This window comes from Erythranthe guttata, chromosome 4 (assembly GCF_056151865.1).
Source record: "Erythranthe guttata isolate IM_541 chromosome 4, IM_541, whole genome shotgun sequence".
Lineage (NCBI taxonomy): Eukaryota > Viridiplantae > Streptophyta > Magnoliopsida > Lamiales > Phrymaceae > Erythranthe > Erythranthe guttata.
Genome location: NC_142536.1, coordinates 19,544,183 through 19,565,595, shown reverse-complemented (window position 1 = coordinate 19,565,595; position 21,413 = coordinate 19,544,183). Strand labels below are relative to the sequence as shown.

The following is a 21,413-nucleotide window of genomic DNA, read 5'->3' as shown; positions in this document are numbered from 1 at the left end:
ATGAAAGTAGCCATAATGTATTTACGAGCTGGAATCCCTTGAAATAGTCGTGACAAATACACAAAGATGTTTTTTTCGATTTTATTACCCTTAAAAAGAGAAAAATAAAAATACAAAAATGAACAAACAAACTAACTAAACAAACCGTAACACTTGTTTTGGAAATTTTGAATATGATGGAGCAAAAAAATTGGAGTGTGAATCTGCAATTTACCATAAGAAATCTACTCTCTCTTGCGTGTACTCAATCCCTTTTCTTTTTTTTTTCAATAAACAAACTTTTGTATTAATTGCAAATTGGGGCCCAGAAATCCCATAAACTGCGGTATACATATTTGCAGGAAACACCCCACACTATTGAACTCCTTCATTTTTGTCCTATTTTCCTTCTTTTTTTTCCCTATATAACCCCTCTCGAAATTTGATCTCTCTCTCTCTGTCTCTCTTTCTCTCTCACACACTGCACACCGTCTTTCTCTCTCTCTCTCTCTCTCTGCAAATGGAATTGGGCAGCATTCTTGAGTTCTTAGAAAACAGGACCATTCTTGTAACTGGTGCCACTGGTTTTCTAGCAAAGAGTACTCTCTCTCTCTCTCTCTCTCTCTCTCTCATCAATAAATTAAAGTGGGTAAATTAAAAATGCAGTCTTTATTGAGAAGATACTGAGAGTACAACCAAACGTGAAGAAGCTTTATCTTCTTCTAAGAGCTTCAGACACTAATTCAGCCATGCTACGTTTCAACACCGAGGTACATGTATATATATTTTAATTTAATTTAATTTAATATAATATATTCGCTTCCATATATAAAAAAAAAATTTATTTAATTAATTAAATTATTATTTGCAGATAATAGGGAAGGATCTGTTCAGGGTTCTGAAAGATAAATATGGGGGAGATAATAATAATAATTATTATTTTAATTCATTTATATCAGAAAAAATAAGAGTTGTTGCTGGAGATATTACACGTCACCATTTGGGAATCATCAATGATGATAATAATTTACTCCAAGAGATGTGGCATCAAATTGATGTTGTTGTTAATTTAGCTGCAACCACCAACTTCGACGAAAGGTTATTTCTCGTTTAATACAATGTTTCGACATAAGTATTAACCAAATATAATAAATATTGTATCGTTGGAATTTAAAGTAACAGATCATATGAAATAATTATAAAATTCTCAAGCGGAGGAATTAATAGGTTTTATTTTGGCATGCAGATACGATGTGTCACTTACGTTAAATACTCTCGGAGCTAAACGTGTTTTCGATTTCTGTAAGAAATGTAACAGATTAAAGGTGTTTCTTCACGTATCAACTGGTTAGTGTAGTATGATAATTAATACCTAATTAGTCCTACACTTTTATATATCAAGTTGGCTATATCTATATGTTTTCACTTTTAATTGAATTAGTGACACACATCAGGATCGGGATTCAGGATCCTGTAATGGTCCCGATCGGGATTTTGCTATTTTGGACCAAAAATTTCGGGAATTCGGATTATGGGATTTGGGGTCGGGATTAGGAGGAAATATGCTACATGATTCAGGATTTAGTTCCATCCCAGTTGCGATAATTTAATCCCTAATTACAAAAGTAGTATATATGATTATTAGATGATGATATGATATTTGTTGATCATCGATCAGCTTATGTATCTGGTGAAAAGGAGGGACTGATATTGGAACTGCCATATAAGATGGGGGAGACACTGAATGGGACACGTGGACTAGACATTGATGAAGAGAACCAATTGGTAGATGCCACGTTGACACATCTAAATCAGAACAATTATTCACAGGAACACATTAAATCATCCATGAAAGACTTGGGAATTCAAAGGTAATTTTATTTTAAATTCATTATGTAATTCATAAAATAATGTATTAATTAAATGTAAATAGAGCAAGAAAGTATGGATGGCCAAATACATATGTTTTCACAAAGGCAATGGGAGAGATGCTGTTAGGGCAGTTGATCAAAGAAGATCAGACAGTGCCACTTGTCATCATCAGACCCACCATAGTAACTAGTACTTACAGAGAACCTTTCCCTGGTTGGGTTGAAGGCCTCAGGTAATTTTACCATTTTACCCCTCTCCGTGTATTGACGTACGTATATCACGTGTTAATATGCTCCGTTATTTGCCAGAACTATCGATAGCTTAGCCGTCGGATATGGCAAAGGAAAAATTACATGCTTCCTTGGCGATCCCAAGTCTATCGTCGATGTTGTGAGTTAAAACCTACCCCCAAAAAAAATTAAATTAAAATAATAATAATAAATAAATAAAATCATGGCTTCGCCACTGTGTCTATGTATTGGGCTCATACTTAAAATATTTTTTTTTTTAATTATTATTTTGGCAGATACCGGCGGACATGGTGGTGAATGCGATGATTGTAGCCATGGTGGCGCATGCAGATCAACGTTATAATAATAAAGACAATATTATTTACCACGTAGGATCCTCTGTCTCGAACCCAATCGAGTTCAAATGTCTTCAGGATTATGGAATAAGATACTTCGCCAAAAAACCTTGGATCGACAAAAATGGAAACCCTGTAATCGTTGGCCACGTCACTGTGCTTACTTCAATGGCTACTTTCCAACGATACATGACTCTTCGTTACTTTCTCCCTCTAAAGGTCTAATATATAATCTCGATTTCATTTTAATATATACATAAATATATAAATAATTTTATCTTGAATATTTATGCTGTTCGTACAGGGACTGGAAATAGCAAACACGGTGTGCTGCAAGTATTTCCAGGCGGTTTATCTTGAGTTGAGCAGAAAGATCAAGTTCGTGATGCGTCTGGTCGAACTTTACGCACCTTACTTGTTCTTCAAAGGATTGTAAGTATTTCGATTTTTAGTAGTTGGCGATTTGAGTATTATATTTTAATTTTTTTTGTTTTCATTTTTTTCATTTTGCAGCTACGATGATACGAACGCAGAGAAACTGAGAACGGCAGCGAACGAGAGTGGCATCGAAAATGAGACAAATATATTCTATTTCGATGCCAAGATCATTAACTGGGACGATTATTTCACGAACACTCATATTCCCGGAATAGTAAAACACGTTTTCAAGAATAATTAATTCATATCTATATATATATATATATATATATATATATATATATATATATATATATATATATATATATATATATATATATGTATGTATATGTATATGTATATGTATATGTCAAACATTTTATTAGGAAATTCTCCTTATTTGTATATGCAGTTTCTTCTTGGTTGTCTTTTATCAATGTAGTTTATTTTTTCGATTTTCTGGGCCACCCGACGAAAATACAGGAAGGTATATAAAGTTGGATAAAAAACCTCAATGAATACATTTGATTACACGAAATATCCAATTTTTTTAAAATACTTCTAACCATGTCGGTCCAATTGTGAAATTTCGTCTTTCACTAGCAAAGAATGAATTTTCGTAATCTAGGAAGTATTATTACTACCATTACTTACCAGATTACCGGAAACTTCTTCAGCGTCAATAGATCCCGATCTTGTCACACATAGCCAAGTTCTTGAAGACTCGTCGCTAATTTCTCCTGCTATAGGTACGTGCCAAGATCCCTTCTCGGATTCCTGTAACATGAGAAAAAATATGTCATAAATCAACGATAAATAAATACAGGAAAAAAAAAAATATTACCTGGATGACCAAAGAATACGAAGGTGGCATGATAAGTTTTAGACCACCCCCCTTCGTGAATGTGTATCTGACCTGCAACATGGAAAACACGTATTTTAACGGTTGTTTATAAGGCCAGTTTTTATTTTTTTAATTACTGATTTTAGATAGAAAAGAATATAAATAAAACCAATCTGAAATTTGTACCTGATGTCTTTCTTTCCATCTCGAGAAAAAGTTGCTACCGATTAGCTCAAAAATATGATCTCTCATTTCATCATTTGTTACTAGCAAACACTTCAATTTCACAGCAGCGTAAAGCCAATACCTAAGTCACGGAATTTAAAAAAAATAAAAATGCAATAAAGTAATAAACACGACGTAGCATGCTTATACTTCAAGAAGTTTGCCATATGTTCAATAAACATGAGAAAATCAATGAAAAAAAAGGGTGACTACTTATATTCAACTTAAACTCGATAAATTGAAAAAATAAATCAAGAAAAGACGGATATTTCCTAAATAGGATTAAAGATTTACCAATCGTCATTTGATCCGTACGGCGTTCCATACAGCACTCCTTCATCCAACCAATCCTCAATCAGCTCTCTTTTAGAAGCATCCTCAAGAATCGAGCGCACACGTTTTTTGTGCATCACAACAAGTGGCCATTTTTTGCTCTTGCTATGTATTTCTTTCACAACAGCATCAAGCTGCTCTATAAAAAACACGGGAGGCAAAAAAAATTAGCCATTGTTGTTTTTTTCTCAAATATATTACAGTTAAACCTCTACAAATTAATACAGTCGGGACTAGCAAAAATTCTATTAATTTAGCGAAATGTTAAACTATCGAACTAATAATTTAGTACGTTTTTACCGAGTCGGGACCAGAAGAAACTATTATTTAAGCGAGGTTATTAATTTATCGAGGTTCTACTATACACACACACACACACACACACACACACACACACACACACACACACACACACACACACACACACACACACACACACACACACACACAACCTGTGTAACACTAAAACCTCCCTCCGCAAAATTCTGCTGATACAGCCCAATATTTGCTCCATCCACCACAGTTTCGTACTCGGAATGTTTTTCCAGCCAATCCTTCAAATTTATTTCAAGAAATACGTTGATTAAAATCATCAGTTAATCACAACTCAAAAGATACGATATACCGTTTCGCATGTTGAACACGACTACCTTCTTTGTTCTTCATTGCGGAAAATAGGAATTTTAACAATGCAAAAAAAAAAAAAATTAAAAGAATATCTATCTAACCTGAAATTCCTTAAAATTCGAATGGAGTTCTCTTTCCATGGCTAAAGAAGCAACCGACTGAGCGAACTTCTCAGTCTCTTCCGTATCAGTATCAACGCAAACCAGCTGCTCGTTACACGCACAGCACTGTCCATTTGAGGCTATTTTCGATCTCTGTAGGGCCCACTCCCCATTTCCGAGAAACCCTAGCCCATGCCATCCACCCCCGTTTCTCGTATTGGCTTCCTTAATACGATCACTGTCTAAACTAACTAAACTCATATTAGCTGCATTTTTACCGCTAAACCAACTCTCGATAACTGCCACGGTCGACTCGTTAACCTCTCTTAGTGTTGCTCGGAGTTTATGTAAATACTCGTAAACCTTGTTCTCTTTCCCCGATTCGATACTAACCTTCAAATATGATTTTGATTTTTCAATCAATAATAGATAGGTTACTTTCTCACACTAAATTATAAATTTGCAGATAAAATTAAACCGAATGCAAAGATCGATCATAATTCATGAAATCAATACAAAAGGGGTTCTGACCTTCAACAATGCGGCGAGTTCGGGTTCCTCCAAATGCAGCCCGACGGATTCAACATACTCCTCCACTTCGTACGCCTTGTCCGCCGCCGCCGCCGCTCCGCCGCAGAAACAAATCAGCGCCGGCGAAAAGGTCCTGAGCTTCGGCGCAACCCCGTATTTCTTCACGCTCTTCGCGAGTTCAAACGCGTGGTCGCCGTCGCCTCTGGCGGCGGCGAGGCGGGACAGGGCGGTGAGGGTCGCCTCGTTCGGCTTGAAATTATCGCCGTCGCTGTGGTGGTGGAACAGCTTGAATCCGAATTCGATGGCGGGCTGTCGGGTTTCCGGGTCGGATAGGGAGTTGGAGCAGATGTAGAGGAAGGAATTGAGGTTGCCGAGGGTGAGGGTTGGAGAAGGGGACGATTCGTAGAGAGAGATGGCGGCGGTGAGGTCTTTCGTCTTGGAGCATTGGTCGAGTGTTGATCGGAATTGGGATTCCGGTGACAGTTTCTGCTTCTTCCGCCGTGTGTTGTGGTGGTCCATGGTGGCGGTTTCGGGAATGGGGGATTGGTGGGTGGCGTTTTTTTTCTCCGGTTGCAGCGGCGGTGTGAGGTGGGGGCGGAGAGTTATGTTTAGTTTCTATTTTCATTTTGGTTTAATTGGGTTGGGCTTGGTCGGGCTGGGCTGGGCCGGGCTTAGCTTCAGATAAATTAATTTGCATTTCAAATTTTATTTTATGTTGGGCTTTTCATTTTGTTTGAAATTTGATAATGATATATTCTGTTGGAATTCATGTTTGCAAATGATTATTTAGAAGCAGAATTTAGTGATTTTGAATTAAGTTAGTTTTAAATGTTTATTCTTAAAAGTTGGGGTATTTGCAAATATTTCGGAAAATGAACTTAAATAGAAAAAGCAAGATTAAGAGTACTTTTCAAAAAATAGCTTAAAACAAATTATTTTAAAAGAAGCAAAAACAAAAGTCGATTTTGCAATCACTTGAAAACAAATTATGATCAAACAAAAACTCATAATCACTTTCAAACGTTTGCAAACACCCCCTAAGAGTAATTAGTTAGTTAGATGTTAGATGAGTAGTTGGGGATATAATTAAGATTCCTAATCATTGTGTATATATATGATAATATGAATAGATGGCAGATGTTCAATTTAAGTCACATTAATAAAATTTCTTTCCTCTTAACATATTCAATTGGATAAAATTCGTATTCAAGTTGTAAAATATCTTTATAAATATTTTTATGTTAAGTTGTATTTAATAATTATTTTTCCAATTTAATTATAAATTGGAATATACAAAGAATGTAATTTTTTTTTAATTTTTTTACTAATGAATCTAAATTAATAATTTTTATTCTTATTAGACTATTTAAACCAACAAACTTGTGTAACTATATTAAATTTTATATCTATAATTTATACATCTTATCAATGAACAAATAATTACAAATATAATTTTCCATTTTTTTTTTCAAAAACACTTGTTATATCTAATTAAAATTTACAAATATTAATTTAATTTAATTTGTATTATATTCTTGTGAATGTCCTTCAAAAAAGTCAGGACAATATGTCACCGAATCCCCATAAAAAATATCCTTAAATACTATAATTAGTTTGTATTTTACATAGATGATGAGCCATAAAAGAAAATGAACACTGATGTACCTATTGGCCCAGCCCCATATTTACTGGGCCACAGGCCCAACTTAATAGTTATTTATACAGAGGTCCAATCGCATCCAAATAAGATTGAGCCCGATAAATTGGTCTCGCCCCAATCAATAAACTATAAATAGAACTTAAATTCATTTGATGAAGGTACGCTTTTATTATTCAATCATTTCTTCTACTAAAATTTTCTCGGCTATTATCGATTATCCTCACGTTTAACTTGAGCGTCGGAGGTGTTTCCGCCGGATCAACCCCCGGCTTAGATTACGTGTTTTCCGTTCGCATGATTATTGAGGTAATTAAAGTGTTTCAGGATCATCTAGCTCGTGAGCACGTGACCTACTTTGCTCTCTCAGCTTTAACACTCTAGGTGAATTAATAAAATAATTTATTATCATTTTATGAGAATCTGCACTAGGGTATTCAATGCATTTAATTGATTGTTGCCAATTTATTAAAAGCATAAGTCTAATATTCTAATAGTATTCGAAATGGTGTGCTACGGCGCACAGAAAGATCATTTTGAAAGTTCGTTTAGAATATAATGATAAACGTTCACAATAGATGGAAATGGACTAACCATTGGTAAAAGATTGTAGCACAATATTTAAGTGATTGGTCTTGATCACAGTAAACATCGAATAACTTTTGTAGTTATTGTTTTGACTTATTGTGCTAGCACACCCGACATGTGTTGAACCGGACAAAGTGAAATAATTGTTTCATCACTGTTCATAAATGAAACTGTATTATTTCTAGTTGACAATATATTACTTACTCTCTTAATCCCTAGATAATTAACGTACACATTTAATTGATGATCTCTACTTTGATGTCACAATGGGAGAGATTCCTATATTGAGACAAATGGCCCCGGTGCGTTGGGTAGAGACATTAAGAATTAATAGGTGGAAATTAATTATCGAAAGGAATCCACATCTCTGAAATATGGGATTGATAATAACCCTTTAGTAGCTTGTAAGATTTGTTTATGCCAAGTCCTGGCCAGGTGGATTTCGTATCTGGCATACTCAAATAAGTTAAGCGGGTAAGACTCATGAAAAGAAACCATTTAATTTATTTAGCAGTGAACAAATTATTTGGTGGTTATAAGATTTCTTAATGTGGGGAGAATCTAAGTAATGATCGACCGGGGCTCGAATATAATATTTGAGAATATAAACGGGAGTTCAATAATTATTTGGTAGTGGAAAATAAATAATTATTTAATGATTAATTAAATGAATTCTTTTAAGAGTTTGGATTTAATTAATTATTAGTTGCTCGATTTATATTTTCTCCTTTAGTCCCTATTGTAGCCCAATGGATTTTCTAATTAATCGAGAAAATAAAGTTTAACCAATATTATATATTGGAATTAATATAGCCGAAAATTAAGTCCCCATTGGACTGTAATTTTCGACTATATAGAGTTATAGAAGGAGTGGGATTTGTTTCCATGTAATCCTCTCTATGTGTGACTTTAATTCCTTGTGCTATATAATAGAGATTGAGTTGATGAGAGGACAATAAGAATTCATATACGCCTATTCACGTTCCGGAGATGAGAATATTTTTCTCTTCTTCTTTTCTCTCTAAGTTTCTCGATTATAGATTTAGATTTCTTCAAGTACAAGTCTACCCTTGTAGAAGAATTATTAATCCGGGATATACAATAGAAGACTATAGGTTTTTATAGAAAACTATGGGGATGTTTGGTTATGTTTCCAAAATGAATTTCTAGTTTTCAAAATTTCTGATGGAAATTGTAGATTATTGGTTTTTGTGTAGAAAATGGGAATATGTTTGGATGAAGGTGTATTTTTAGTTTTATGTAGGTGTAGAAATGAGAATATGTTTGGTTGTGGTGAATTTTCTCTACGAAAGTACGTGCAATAGTAGAATATAATGATTAATGATGATGATAGTGATGATGATGATTATTATGATAATAATAATAATAATAATAATAATAATAATAATAATAATAATAATAATAATAATAATAATAATAATAATAATAATAATTATTATTATTATTATTATTATTATTATTGTTATTATTATTATTATTATTATTATTATTATTATTATTATTATTATTATTATTATTATTATTATTATAATTATTATTATTTTATTATTTATTAGTATTATTATTACTATTACCATTATTATTATTATTACTACTTCTACAATGAATATTATTTTTAATAACAACAACAATATTATTATTATTATTATTATTATTATTATTATTATTATTATTATTATTATTATTATTATTATTATTATTATTATTATTATTATTATTATTATTATTATTATTATTATTATTATTAGGGTAAATTACAAACACCCCCCTGAGGTATGGTCAAATTACAAAAAACCCCCTCTTGTTTGGATAATTACATCTACCCCCTCAACTATGATTTTTTCTTACACCTCCACCCTTATTGTGCCAAATTCAACATAGTCATCTAGATTCCGTGGAATGTGCTCTAGTTTGTACTCGTTTTGTGTAAACATACAGTTTCCGATGCACCACAAACTAATATATACAAGCTAAAAATCACATATTATGATCAACTTGCTTCATAATGTAGAGTTTGAATGGGATAAAACGGGTACACAAGCGATAATATTCCATATAATCTCGAAGATTCCACTTAATTTGAGGAGTTGAGGGGGTGGTTGTAATTATCCAAACAAGAGGGGTGTTTTTGTAATTTGACCATACCTCAGGGGGGTGTTTGTAATTTACCCTTATTATTATTATTATTATTAAGAAAATGCTCTTTACGGTTTGATAACTGCTATTTACCGTTCAAAGTTAAAAACAGTTTATCTCTCTAAAACCCCTAAAATTCTAAATTCTCTCCAATTACCCCCCATTCCAAAAATTTCAGAAAAATTTTTTTTTTTCAAAAAATTTCGAAATCAACCAAATTTCGAGCTTGGGCTTCGATTTTTTCAGGTAATTTCAACACCTACATGTGTTATATGCAATGGGTAACTCGATTTTGCAACCAATTTCATGTTTAAAAGCCCTACAAATCGATTTGTAGGGCTTTTGAAATTTTCGGAACTTATACCCAAACGCCCAAATCGGGCGCCGGCTGCATGAACAGACGCCCAAAGTGGGCGTCTGTTCATGCTGCCGGCGCCCGATTTGGGCGTTGAATCAATGTTTGAACGCCCGGTTTGGGCGTTTACCGGGCGAACCGGCGCCCGGTCCAGGCGTCGGTTCGGTCGGGAAACGCCCAAACCGGGCGTTCGGTTTTAATTTTTTTTTTTTTTTTTTTTTTTTCTGATTTAAAATAAATATTTTTTATTCTGAATTAAAATAAGTTAGTTTAATATAATTTAGTTAATTCAAAGAAAATTATAATAATTTTATGTTTACAGGATGTCTAATTGGGCGAAAAAATTCGGACTGGGAAAAGGGAAAGGACTCCTGATTCGTCCTCCTGCAGATCCGGTGGAGGAGAATACTGCGGAACGGGAGGGAAGGACACATAATAGAAATGTTACCGGTTCTAAACGTCGTGGGGAACGCACTGGTGCTTTTGTACCCCCACGTACGATGATTCAGGAGGAGACAGAGACAGATGCCGAGCAGGAGATGGATGCACCCATGGATGCATATATGCAGCCGCAGGAGTACGAGTACGATCCACAACTACGCTTTCAGCAGAAGTATCAGTTTCCGGTGCCGGATTTTCCATCCGATGACGATTACGAGGATGTTCGGACTCCGACTCCGCCTCCTGTCCCGATGGGTGGTACTTTCGATGGTTCTAATCCTGTCTCGAGGTCCCGCACCGCTCCGAGAAAAAAACTTCCTTCTCGACCTTGGATGTTGACCGGTGAGACACCCGGTGGACCTAAATACGCTCACTTGATTCCAAGTTTTGGAGCACACATTGCCTACGACATTTGGGAGGGAAAGGTAATACTTATTAATATTAATAAATTTTGTTTATAATATTTACACTTGCTTGTGGTATACTTATATATGAATATATCTTGAACAGGGTCGACATATGGTTAAATTACGGTCGCACGCGAAGTGTACTTGGCCGGGCCCCGACGACGATGATTGTGTCTCACTACTGGAGAGTACCGGCTTGTATCACTTGCGTGATTGTTCGCTGCCTCAGCACAATAACCCACTCATAGAGGCTTTTATTGAGAGGTGGCAGCCGGACACCAACAGTTTTCACATGCCATTCGGTGAGATGACAATTACCCTGCACGACGTGCATTACATCATGGGTTTGCGAGTTAGTGGAACTCGCCCTAACGTTTGGATGGATAAGGCCGACGCGATCCAGCTTGGTGCGAGAGCTTTCGGGGTCGCACCCGCACTTATGGAGCAGTGGTGGTATGGTGGCGGACCCCGGTTAGATGATTTGGAGGTGAAGTATGGCGACAATTCTACATTTCCTTCCGCGTATCGGGTACGAGCATATATTGCATACTTGCTTGGAAAGTTGTTGTTCGTGGAAAAGAGTGGATCGAAGGTTAGAGCAGATTTTTTCCCACTGTTAGAGGAAATCAATCTCATTTGCGAGTATTCTTGGGGTTCGGCTACATTGGCCTATCTGTACCGACAGTTGGGCATGGCTACGCGAGCTGAGGCGGCGCAGATTGCTGGATGTCTGACACTATTAGAGGTATTATTATTATTATTACTATTATTATTATTGTTGTTGTTGTTGTTGTTGTTGTTGTTGTTGTTGTTGTTGTTGTTGTTGTTGTTGTTGTTGTTGTTGTTGTTGTTGTTGTTGTTGTTGTTGTTGTTGTTGCTGTTGGTGTTGTTGTTGTTGCTGGTGTTGGTGTTGTTGTTGTTGTTGTTGCTGTTGTTGTTGTTGCTGTTGTTGTTGTTGTTGTTGTTGTTGTTGTTGTTGTTGTTGTTGTTGTTGTTGTTGTTGTTGTTGTTGTTGTTGCTGTTGGTGTTGTTGTTGTTGCTGGTGTTGTTGTTGTTGTTGTTGCTGTTGTTGTTGTTGCTGTTGTTGTTGTTGTTGTTGTTGTTGTTGTTGTTGTTGTTGTTGTTGTTGTTAATTATGCCGTATTATTATTTCCCGTACTGTAGTGTTGGATATATGAGTATTTTCCGTGTTTCCGGCCTCCGATGGTTAACGCATATGTTACGGGAGAGCCATGGTGTAAACGGTGGCAGGTGATACATCATATTCCTAAGGACGAGGATATACTTGTAGATTATCGTAGACGTCTCGATTCGATGCGTCCGTCAGATGTAAGTATCTATGTGTGTAAGTATCATTTTATATTAATTATGCTTATTAATATATGTGTATAATTAAATGAATATAGGTGAATTGGACGCCATTTGGATTGAAAGTGTCATCTGAAGTTGCAAAGACGGTTCATCACGGGACTATTCGATGGATGGATACGGTCGAGCCTTATATGTTAAGAATATGCTATGTTTCAATAAACTACATGACAGTAAGTTAAGTATATATATTTAACAACTTATAAATAAATACCTGCTTGTCGATGTATTACCCAAATGGAAAATTAGATCCGTCCATGCTTTTACAAATTTCTCTCTGTATACGAGCCAAGTGTATTGGAGATACTCAATCAAATCTGGATAATTCGCGTTCTCGTCCAACAAAGCTGTGTAATTCATGGCGAAATCTTCTTCAGACAATGATAATAATTATTATCATTATTATCATTATTATTATTATTACTATTATTATTATTATTATTATTATTACTATTATTATTATTATTATTATTATTATTATTATTATTATTATTATTATTATTATTATTATTATTATTATTATTATTATTATTATTATTATTATTATTATTATTATTATTATTATTATTATTATTATTATTATTATTATTATTATTATTATTATTATTATTATTATTATTATTATTATTATTATTATTTTTAGTAGTAGTAAATTGAGATGAAAGAGAGTGTAGATATTAATGAGGAGAGAGAAATGAGAGGAGAGAGAGTGTGATTATTAATGAGGAGAGATAAATGAGTTGATGGAATAAAATATATAGGTTAGTAGTAGGTTTTAGTAGGTTTGAAAATTGAAAAAAGTATCAATAGTGTATTTTCAATAGAAATTTGATAGGAAAAAATGGGATTTTCTGGATAAAATTGTGAAACAAACATGATCTCGGTTTTATGAATAGTATAGAACTGGAAATTGGTTTTGGAAATAAAACCAAACATCCCCTATAATTCCCGAATTTTCTGAGCAGTCCTGCGATGAAAACTACCCCTTTCCTCCTCTCCCTCTCTCTCTTCCCTCCCCCCATGTGGTAACCCCCACCAGCCCCCAGCCCCACCTACCCCTCCTTCTCTCTCCTCCTCTCCCTCTCTCTGTTCACTCCCCCCACGTGGGTAACCCCCACCAGCCCCCCAGCCCCACCTACCCCTCCTTCTCTCTCATCTTCTCCCTCCCTCTCTTCCCTTCCCCCAGGTGGGTAATCCCCACCTACCCCCCCTTCTCTCTCCTTCTCTCTCTCTTTTTTCTCTCCTGGCCCACCTCTATATTTCGGGCTTCGTGCCCGGCTCCACCCTCACACACTGAACGCGCGGCTCCACTCGTGCGGAGCCGAGTCGCGCGACTCCTCTCTCATCCTCGAGCCGCGCGGCTTGGCCTACTGGCTCCGCAGAAATATCCCCGGATAACCCTAATCGCGTGCAATCGAAACGCTCGACTTCTTTCTCCGGTGCAATTTTTTTACCGGAACTCGACCTAATTACCTTTCCTACAGTTCCAAAGGTCATCTCGCTCTCTACAAACGACTTTCGCAGGATAATTTTCAACTGTTTCGCCTTCCCCGCTTCGGTCATATTAATTATTTTATCTGATGATCTTCTCAGCCAGAGAATATATTCTTTTCTACAACGGAATATGTTGAGCAACTAAAATACGGAGATATATAAAAAAAAAAATTACTCACTCATATTTATTCGACGTGAATCTTGATACTCCTCTCTACTGATGTCAGAAGAAATAATTACTACAAGGCGAAAAATTATATTCAAGCACTTTAAATATAAATCCGCTCACCAATCCGGGCCGCAAAATAATAATAAAAAATTATTATTATCCCTACGTCAACGAAACAAACCAGAAGATCGAAATACAATTTTACTCTTGACACGATCCGGCACCTCTCTCCAAATCGCTCCCACATCGATTCGAGAGTGGGGGCTTAATGATATGCCTATTGGCCCAGCCCAATAGACCCATATTTACTGGGCCACGGGCCCAACTTAATAGCTATTTCTACGAAGGCCCAATCGCATCCAAATAAGATTGGGCCCGATAAATTGGTCTCGACCCAATCAATAAAGTATAAATAAAACTTAAATTCATTTGATGAAGGTACGCCTATGCTGCACGGACACTTCTAGAAGGTGAAGAGTCCCCGTATCCGACACCTGGACACTCGGACACACCCGGACACTTTTCGGACACCTGTGTCGGGCCGTGTCGTAATTTCGCTAAAAGTAGGACACCCGTGTCGGGCAGTGTCCACAATTTTAAAAAAATTCGGACACTTCTCTTACGTTTTAAGAGAGAACCCTAATTAAAAAAAATGCGCATTTTCTTTTCTCTGTAATACACATTTCCTCTATTTTCTTTGTGAGTTCACCCAAAACTCCAAAAGTCTAGCATGCGACGGTGACCAAGAACACGAGCAACAAGGGCGAGCGGTTCTCTTATACAATGACGACTTAGACATATTTTTTACAATTTAAAAATGTACCCCTATATTTTTATTATGTATAAATATACCCCTATATTTTTTATATTTACGCGTGTCCCCCGCGTGTCCGTATCCTAGTTTTTTGGAAATACCGTATCACCGTGTCCGTGTCCGCGTATCGCCGTGTCCACGTATCAGTGTCCGTGCAGCATAGAGGTACGCTTTTGTTATTCAATCATTTCTTCTACTAAAATTATATCGGCTATTATCAATTATCCTCACGTCTGACTTGAGCGTCGGAGGAGTTTCCACCGGATCAATTCCCGGCTCAGATTACGTGTTTTCCGTTCGCAGGATTATTGAGGTAACTAAAGTGTTTCAGGGCCATCTAGCTCGTGAGCACGTGACCTACTTTGCTCTCCCAGCTTTAACACTCGAGATGATTTATTTTTAACATCATCGAACACAAACATGTCAAAAATCATTTGTCATCCATCTTTTATTATATTATTCTTCCCAAACATATCCTAAAGTTTCTATACACACATACACATATATATATATATATATACAACATTAACACTTGATATTTCCACACACAAAAAAAAAAAAAAGATAGAATAAAAATGGAGTGTTTGAGCATTGTGCAGTTTCTTGAGAACAAGAGCATTCTTGTAGCTGGTGCCACTGGTTTTCTTGCAAAGGGTATTTTTTTATTACCTTTCTCTCTCATCCATTACACTATCTCTCTTTCTCTTTCTCTCTCTCTCACAAACACTGAATACACATGTGTGTGTGTTTGAATATATATATATATATATATATATATATATATATATATATATATATTACAGTGTTGATAGAGAAAATAATGAGGGTACAACCAAAGGTGAAGAAGCTGTATCTTCTATTGAGGGCTGAAGATTCTGTTTCAGCTCTTCATCGTTTCAATACTGAGGTATCGTATCAAGAATCTCTAACTAACATTTGGTGATTTCATTATTATTATTTTTGTACATTTTTTTAATTTATAAAAAAAAAATAATGTTTATCAATTAAACAATAATTTGATATACTTGGATGATAGTGTTCATGCATAAAAGAGTGACGTCATCGATTGTGTAAGTCAGCGAACATGACATGTGTGAGTCGTCGTCATCATTTCTCAACACCTTCTCCTATGTTGTCTGTATATATATCAGTCAACGTTGAAACCTAAATTATCCGTTTGACTTTTATTTATTTTTAATTAATTGGTATTTTCGATAATCAAATTCAGAAAATAAGTTGTTATGGATAATTATTTTTAATTTGATCAAATATACTTTAGTGTTTTCAATATACGTTATATAATTTAGTGTTTTCATATAACTTATATTATGTTTATATGATATTAATTTTTTTTTATTGTAGATTTCCTGGAATATATAATATTAGGATAAATTACGAAAACCCTCCTGAACTTAGGCTAAATAACAAAAAACACCTCCTCGTATCCGTAATAATTAAAAGACCCCTTTGATTAACTGTTGATCGAGTTATTTAACAGAAAATGTGTACAATCTATTATATATTCTGTTAAATAGGTGAGGAATAAAAGAAAATATCTTAAATTGTGTAAAGTCTATTTTCTAGAATAAAAAAAATCCGTGAAAAGTCGCACTGTCAGGTGTTGGTGTAAGAAAGAAACAATCGTCAGGGCTTTTTTGATAATTACGAATAGGTGAAGGTGATTTTTAAAATATAATCTAACTTTAGTGGGGTTTTCGTAATTTACCCATAATAGTATTAGGTTACACATATATATCTTGCCATGAGTATTTTGTAATGGATAATGATCATATAGTAAGATCAATTTTATTTGAATGGATAATATTTTTATTTATTTTTAAATAATTAATGAAGGTGATAGGTAAGGACTTGTTTGGGGTAGTAAAGGAGAAATATGGTGCAAATTTGAATTCTTTAATCCTGGAAAAAATTACTGTGCTGAATGGTGACATCACTCGTGACGACTTGGGATTACAAGAATCCATTTTGGAAGAGCTTTTTCAAGAAGTTGATATTATCGTAAATTCAGCTGCAACCACTGATTTTGATGAAAGGTATCAATATTAAAAATTATTCCTTTTTATTTATTTATTTATTTATTATTTTTTTATACATCAATAATTACCTGCTTTTATTTCAACTTAAAATGCTATGGCATCATATATATTATATATATTCGATGCCAATCTAGAAGAATATGTACCTATGCAAAAAGAAAAGGAAAAGAATATTATTAGCTTGAATTATTAAGGGGTAAATCCGTAAATAGCATTTACAAATTAAATATACCATGTGTTAACAAAAATCTGCACCATATTTATCAACTTATTTCACTTTATTGCAAAAAACTCACTTATGTTTTAGATTAATTGCAAACATAAGATTTCAAAAAATGGCCACTTATAAGTAAAGATATTAATTATTAATGAAAAATGAGATTTCGTGCAGAGAAAATAAAAGTCATAATTAATTAAAGTGGAATTTGTCGATTTGGAGCAAATTTCAGTTAATGTACCCGAAATTAGTGCTACATCTTCGATAAATATACGGATTATGTTAAGAAAATTGCTTGTGCAAGTAAGCTAATTTGCTGTTAATACTAATAACGAGGTACGATCATCTTCTTCGTTTATTAATTTGTTTTGAACAGATACGATGTTGCACTAGGGATCAATACTTACGGACCTGCGAATATTTTAAATTTTTCGATGAAATGCAGAAACTTAAGGCTCCTCCTTCACGTATCAACCGGTTAGATATTATTATTATTACTAATTACTATATTTTTTAATAAAATATTTAAATTAACTAAAAATAGTTTGATTAAATTAAATGAAAATAATAATTCAAAAATAAATACTAAAATTTTCAGCATACGTGTGTGGGGAGAAGGAGGGGCTAGTTCTGGAAACGCCGTTTAACATGGGAGCCACTCTGAACGGTACACGTGGACTGGATATCGAAAACGAGAAGAAAATCGTGGACGAATTATTGAAAAAGCTCCGGGCGGAATCTGCCCCGGAAAAATACATTGCATCAACTATGAAGGAATTGGGTATTCAAAGGTAATTTTTCAAACTATTTATTTCTTTATTTGCATAAATTCTAAAATAATAAAAAAAAATATTATATTTATTTATTTATTTAAATATGTGACAGAGCAAATAAGTATGGATGGCCCAATACTTATGCATTCACAAAGGCAATGGGAGAAATGTTGTTGGGCCATTTGAGAGAAGAAACTCCTCTTGTAATAATTCGCCCCACTATTATCACAAGTACTTTTCAAGAACCTTTTCCAGGCTGGCTTGAAGGTGTCAGGTAATAAATCTCATTATTATTATTTTTTTTTATTTTTTCCTACAATAAATAAATATATATATAATAAATTTTTGATTAAATTCACATTTTTTTTTGGATGAATATAGAAATATTGATAGCTTTGTTGTTGGATATGGGAAAGGCAAAATGTCATGCTTTCCGGGTGATCCCCAAAGTATAGTAGACTTGGTGAGTTGCTATATACTTTTCTTATTCGAACTATTAAAAATAAATAAACGAGTTTTTAATGATCAATCTCGAGTCGAGTATCAAATAATTAACGTCATTTATTTATTTAATAAATAAATGATGCAGATTCCAGCGGACATGGTGGTGAATGCGATGATCGTGTCAATAGTGGCAAATGCAGACGAACCGAAACAAACTATCTACCACATCGGAACTTCCATGTCGAATCCGGTTCATTATCGTAGCCTTCAAAATTACGGGCTCCGTTTCTTCACGGAACGACCGTGGGTCGACAAGAATGGCAAAACCGTAATTGTTAAAAAGGGCAAAGAATTAGGGACCATGGAATCTGTCCGAAGATACATGCAGATACATTACTTGATCCCTCTTAAGGTAAATTTGTTCTTTCAACTAATTAATTTGAATATATATATATATATATATATATATATATATATATATATATATATATATATATATATATATATATATATATATATATATATATATTTATATATATATTTATATATATAATTTCCGATTCTATGAAAATAGATGCTAAGTCTTGTAAACACGGCGAGCTGCCAATATTTTCGAGGGACGTATCTCGATATATCTCGAAAGGTTCAATTCTTGATGCGGTTGGTACAACTATTTCGCCCCTATGTCTTCTTCAAGGGAGTGTAAGTGATATAATATATCATATTTCATATTTTTTTAATTACAATAATAATAATAATTATATATAATTGCAGTTTTGATGACATGAACACTGAAAATATGATAAGGGCAGCAAAGGAAAACTATGGAATAATTGAGTATGAAATGTTCAACTTTGACCCGAAGACCATATTTTGGGATGATTATTTCATGTACACTCATATTGCCGCCGTCGTCAAATATGGCTTCCGCCGGTGATTTTATATATATATATATATATATATATATATATATATATATATATATATATATATATGTATGTGTGACATAGATGTAATGAAATAAATAATGACTTGTGTACTTTTGTCTTGAAAAATTAAGGTTAAATAGGTACCCCTTTAAGGTATTATTTGTAATAGTTATCCCTTAAACATCAACTTGTGTTTTAAAATTTACTATAAATATAATGCATAGACATTTAATACAATTAGTGATGTAGAAATTAAAGAGAATTTATTGTTTAAACATGCCTTCTTACTTGTAAGTATTCAATAAATGTGCCCGCATGGGTGTAGCTCAACTGGTTCCGGAGGTGGTAAGTTGGAGCAAGGTCCTAGGATCGAATCCTGGCAACCGCAGTGTGGGAATTTCAACTCCAATGAGATTGGTTCCTTGTGGGCACCAAGGTCCGGGTCCGAACCTTAACGGGCCGTTGAGTTACCATGATTTACATTCCTCCATCAATCCTTGTCGGACCAAGGGATGCAAGTATTCAATAAATGTATATAAATAAATGTATTGTTTGTGGATTTATTAAATATGGTATCAAAACAAGATGACATTTTTAAAATTTTAAATGTTGCATTTCTTCCACTACATATTTTTAATAATATAATTTAATTATTCTTTCTATTATTTCATCCCATAGAAGAGAAAATCAGAAAACTTCAAGGGCTTGATGGGTGTGAAGTGTATTTAACCTAAAAAAAATATTACTTATGTAGGCTTAATTCCACTTTGGACCTTCGAAATGCATCATTTTAGAACTTCGTACCCTCACATATAATTTATGGCACTTTGCACCTTCAAAACACATTTAATCGTTCAAAATGCACCCCGATCTATTTTCAGGTCATATTTTCCGGCGTTGAATAATTTTCTGATTGTCAACAGACGTACTTTTGTCTCTTCATCGACTTTTTCTTTGGGTTGCAAAGTGCTAATGTAACCCTTTTGACAATCAGAAAATTAGTCAATGCCGGAAAATATGACCGCAACATAGAACGGGGTGCATTTTGAACGATTAAATGTGTTTTGAGAGTGTAAAGTGCCATAAATTATTTTTCGAGGTGCAAAGTGCCAAAATTGTGCATTTTGAAGGTGCAAAGTAGAATTAAGTATTATCATGTAAAATGAATTTATAAAATTTCAACGGTGAGGAACTTTTAGAATAAAAAATAACAAATAATAAAAAAATAAAAAATCAGGGCCGACATAAATTGCAAAATTAACAGAAACATAAACCAATCATCATCTTCAGTTTAATACAGACAAAATAGGGCAAACTTCAATTACCACAAAAACTAGTGCCCTATAAAGACTAAAATAACACATGTCGATTTCATCGTACTTGAAATTTCCCATATAATACTTTATCATTTAAAACGTGTTTATTGAAGATATCGACTTCAACAACAAAAAAAAAAAAAAAAAAAAAAAAAAAAGGCATTTTGCTACATTTTTTCCCGCCATTTTTCTCTCTCTAAAAATGTTCTCTCAAATGGCGCCATTTTCTTGTCTCTGTCAATCTTCAAAATGAAACATAATTAATTACCAAATCAAAATAGGGCAAACCTCAAAACTGTAGCGCATGTAAAAACTAAAAAAAGAAAAACACATGTCGATATCTTTTTGTACTTGAAATTCTTCATTGCTTTTTTCTCATTTAAAACGTGTTTCATTTAAGATGTCAACTTCAACAAAAATAAAAACGTTTATTTCAAGCTATGAATACTACTTGCATTGCATGTTTGTTCTCCAACCTCGTAATGGCAAAGCAACTGACCTATTTTTAATGCCAATGCCAAAAAAAAATTCGGTTATCAATTTTATTCGCACTTAGTTAATTTTTTTTTTTTTTTAATTCATGTAACCAGAATTAATTTGGGCATAAAATCACCATTAGACAAAGTTATCACGAAACCCTGCATCAAATGAACCTGGTTGAATATATGTGTAAATAAAAAATACTATAAAATAATAAAATACTTGAATTTAT

General features: G+C 34.0%; 3 protein-coding genes across 3 annotated transcripts; 2 read left to right on the top strand and 1 right to left on the bottom strand.

Moving 5' to 3' along the window:
* The first annotated feature begins 433 nt into the window (after positions 1 to 433).
* Positions 434 to 3,143, top strand: LOC105958482 (alcohol-forming fatty acyl-CoA reductase). The gene is made up of 10 exons (XM_088817278.1): positions 434 to 578; positions 646 to 749; positions 851 to 1,077; positions 1,226 to 1,326; positions 1,658 to 1,850; positions 1,913 to 2,083; positions 2,160 to 2,241; positions 2,378 to 2,656; positions 2,742 to 2,869; positions 2,951 to 3,143. Exons 1-10 carry the CDS (start codon positions 500 to 502, stop codon positions 3,114 to 3,116), a joined length of 1,530 nt encoding a protein of 509 aa, XP_088673404.1. The 5' UTR covers positions 434 to 499; the 3' UTR covers positions 3,117 to 3,143.
* A 185-nt stretch (positions 3,144 to 3,328) lies between these two features.
* Positions 3,329 to 6,129, bottom strand: LOC105958516 (proteinaceous RNase P 2). The gene is made up of 7 exons (XM_012982516.2): positions 5,516 to 6,129; positions 4,985 to 5,377; positions 4,709 to 4,810; positions 4,218 to 4,390; positions 3,885 to 4,005; positions 3,699 to 3,770; positions 3,329 to 3,631 (listed from the first exon to the last, which is right to left on the bottom strand). Exons 1-7 carry the CDS (start codon positions 6,032 to 6,034, stop codon positions 3,479 to 3,481), a joined length of 1,533 nt encoding a protein of 510 aa, XP_012837970.2. The 5' UTR covers positions 6,035 to 6,129; the 3' UTR covers positions 3,329 to 3,478.
* A 9,313-nt stretch (positions 6,130 to 15,442) lies between these two features.
* LOC105958484 (fatty acyl-CoA reductase 3) lies at positions 15,443 to 19,629 on the top strand. The gene is made up of 10 exons (XM_088817277.1): positions 15,443 to 15,619; positions 15,769 to 15,872; positions 16,820 to 17,019; positions 17,616 to 17,716; positions 17,838 to 18,030; positions 18,125 to 18,286; positions 18,394 to 18,475; positions 18,602 to 18,868; positions 19,031 to 19,158; positions 19,231 to 19,629. The coding sequence occupies exons 1-10, from the start codon at positions 15,541 to 15,543 to the stop codon at positions 19,391 to 19,393; spliced, it is 1,479 nt and encodes a 492-aa protein (XP_088673403.1). The 5' UTR covers positions 15,443 to 15,540; the 3' UTR covers positions 19,394 to 19,629.
* The last annotated feature ends 1,784 nt before the right edge of the window (positions 19,630 to 21,413 follow it).

Coding starts and splice junctions, on each gene's coding strand:
- LOC105958482 (XM_088817278.1), top strand. CDS start 500: ATGGAATTGGGCAGCATTCTTGAGTTCTTAGAAAACAGGACCATTCTT. Junction 1,327..1,657: donor GTTTCTTCACGTATCAACTG/GTTAGTGTAGTA, acceptor ATCATCGATCAG/CTTATGTATCTGGTGAAAAG. Junction 2,084..2,159: donor GGTTGGGTTGAAGGCCTCAG/GTAATTTTACCA, acceptor GTTATTTGCCAG/AACTATCGATAGCTTAGCCG.
- LOC105958516 (XM_012982516.2), bottom strand. CDS start 6,034: ATGGACCACCACAACACACGGCGGAAGAAGCAGAAACTGTCACCGGAA. Junction 5,378..5,515: donor AACTCGCCGCATTGTTGAAG/GTCAGAACCCCT, acceptor TCATATTTGAAG/GTTAGTATCGAATCGGGGAA. Junction 4,811..4,984: donor CGAATTTTAAGGAATTTCAG/GTTAGATAGATA, acceptor ATAAATTTGAAG/GATTGGCTGGAAAAACATTC.
- LOC105958484 (XM_088817277.1), top strand. CDS start 15,541: ATGGAGTGTTTGAGCATTGTGCAGTTTCTTGAGAACAAGAGCATTCTT. Junction 17,717..17,837: donor CCTCCTTCACGTATCAACCG/GTTAGATATTAT, acceptor TAAAATTTTCAG/CATACGTGTGTGGGGAGAAG. Junction 19,159..19,230: donor TATGTCTTCTTCAAGGGAGT/GTAAGTGATATA, acceptor ATATAATTGCAG/TTTTGATGACATGAACACTG.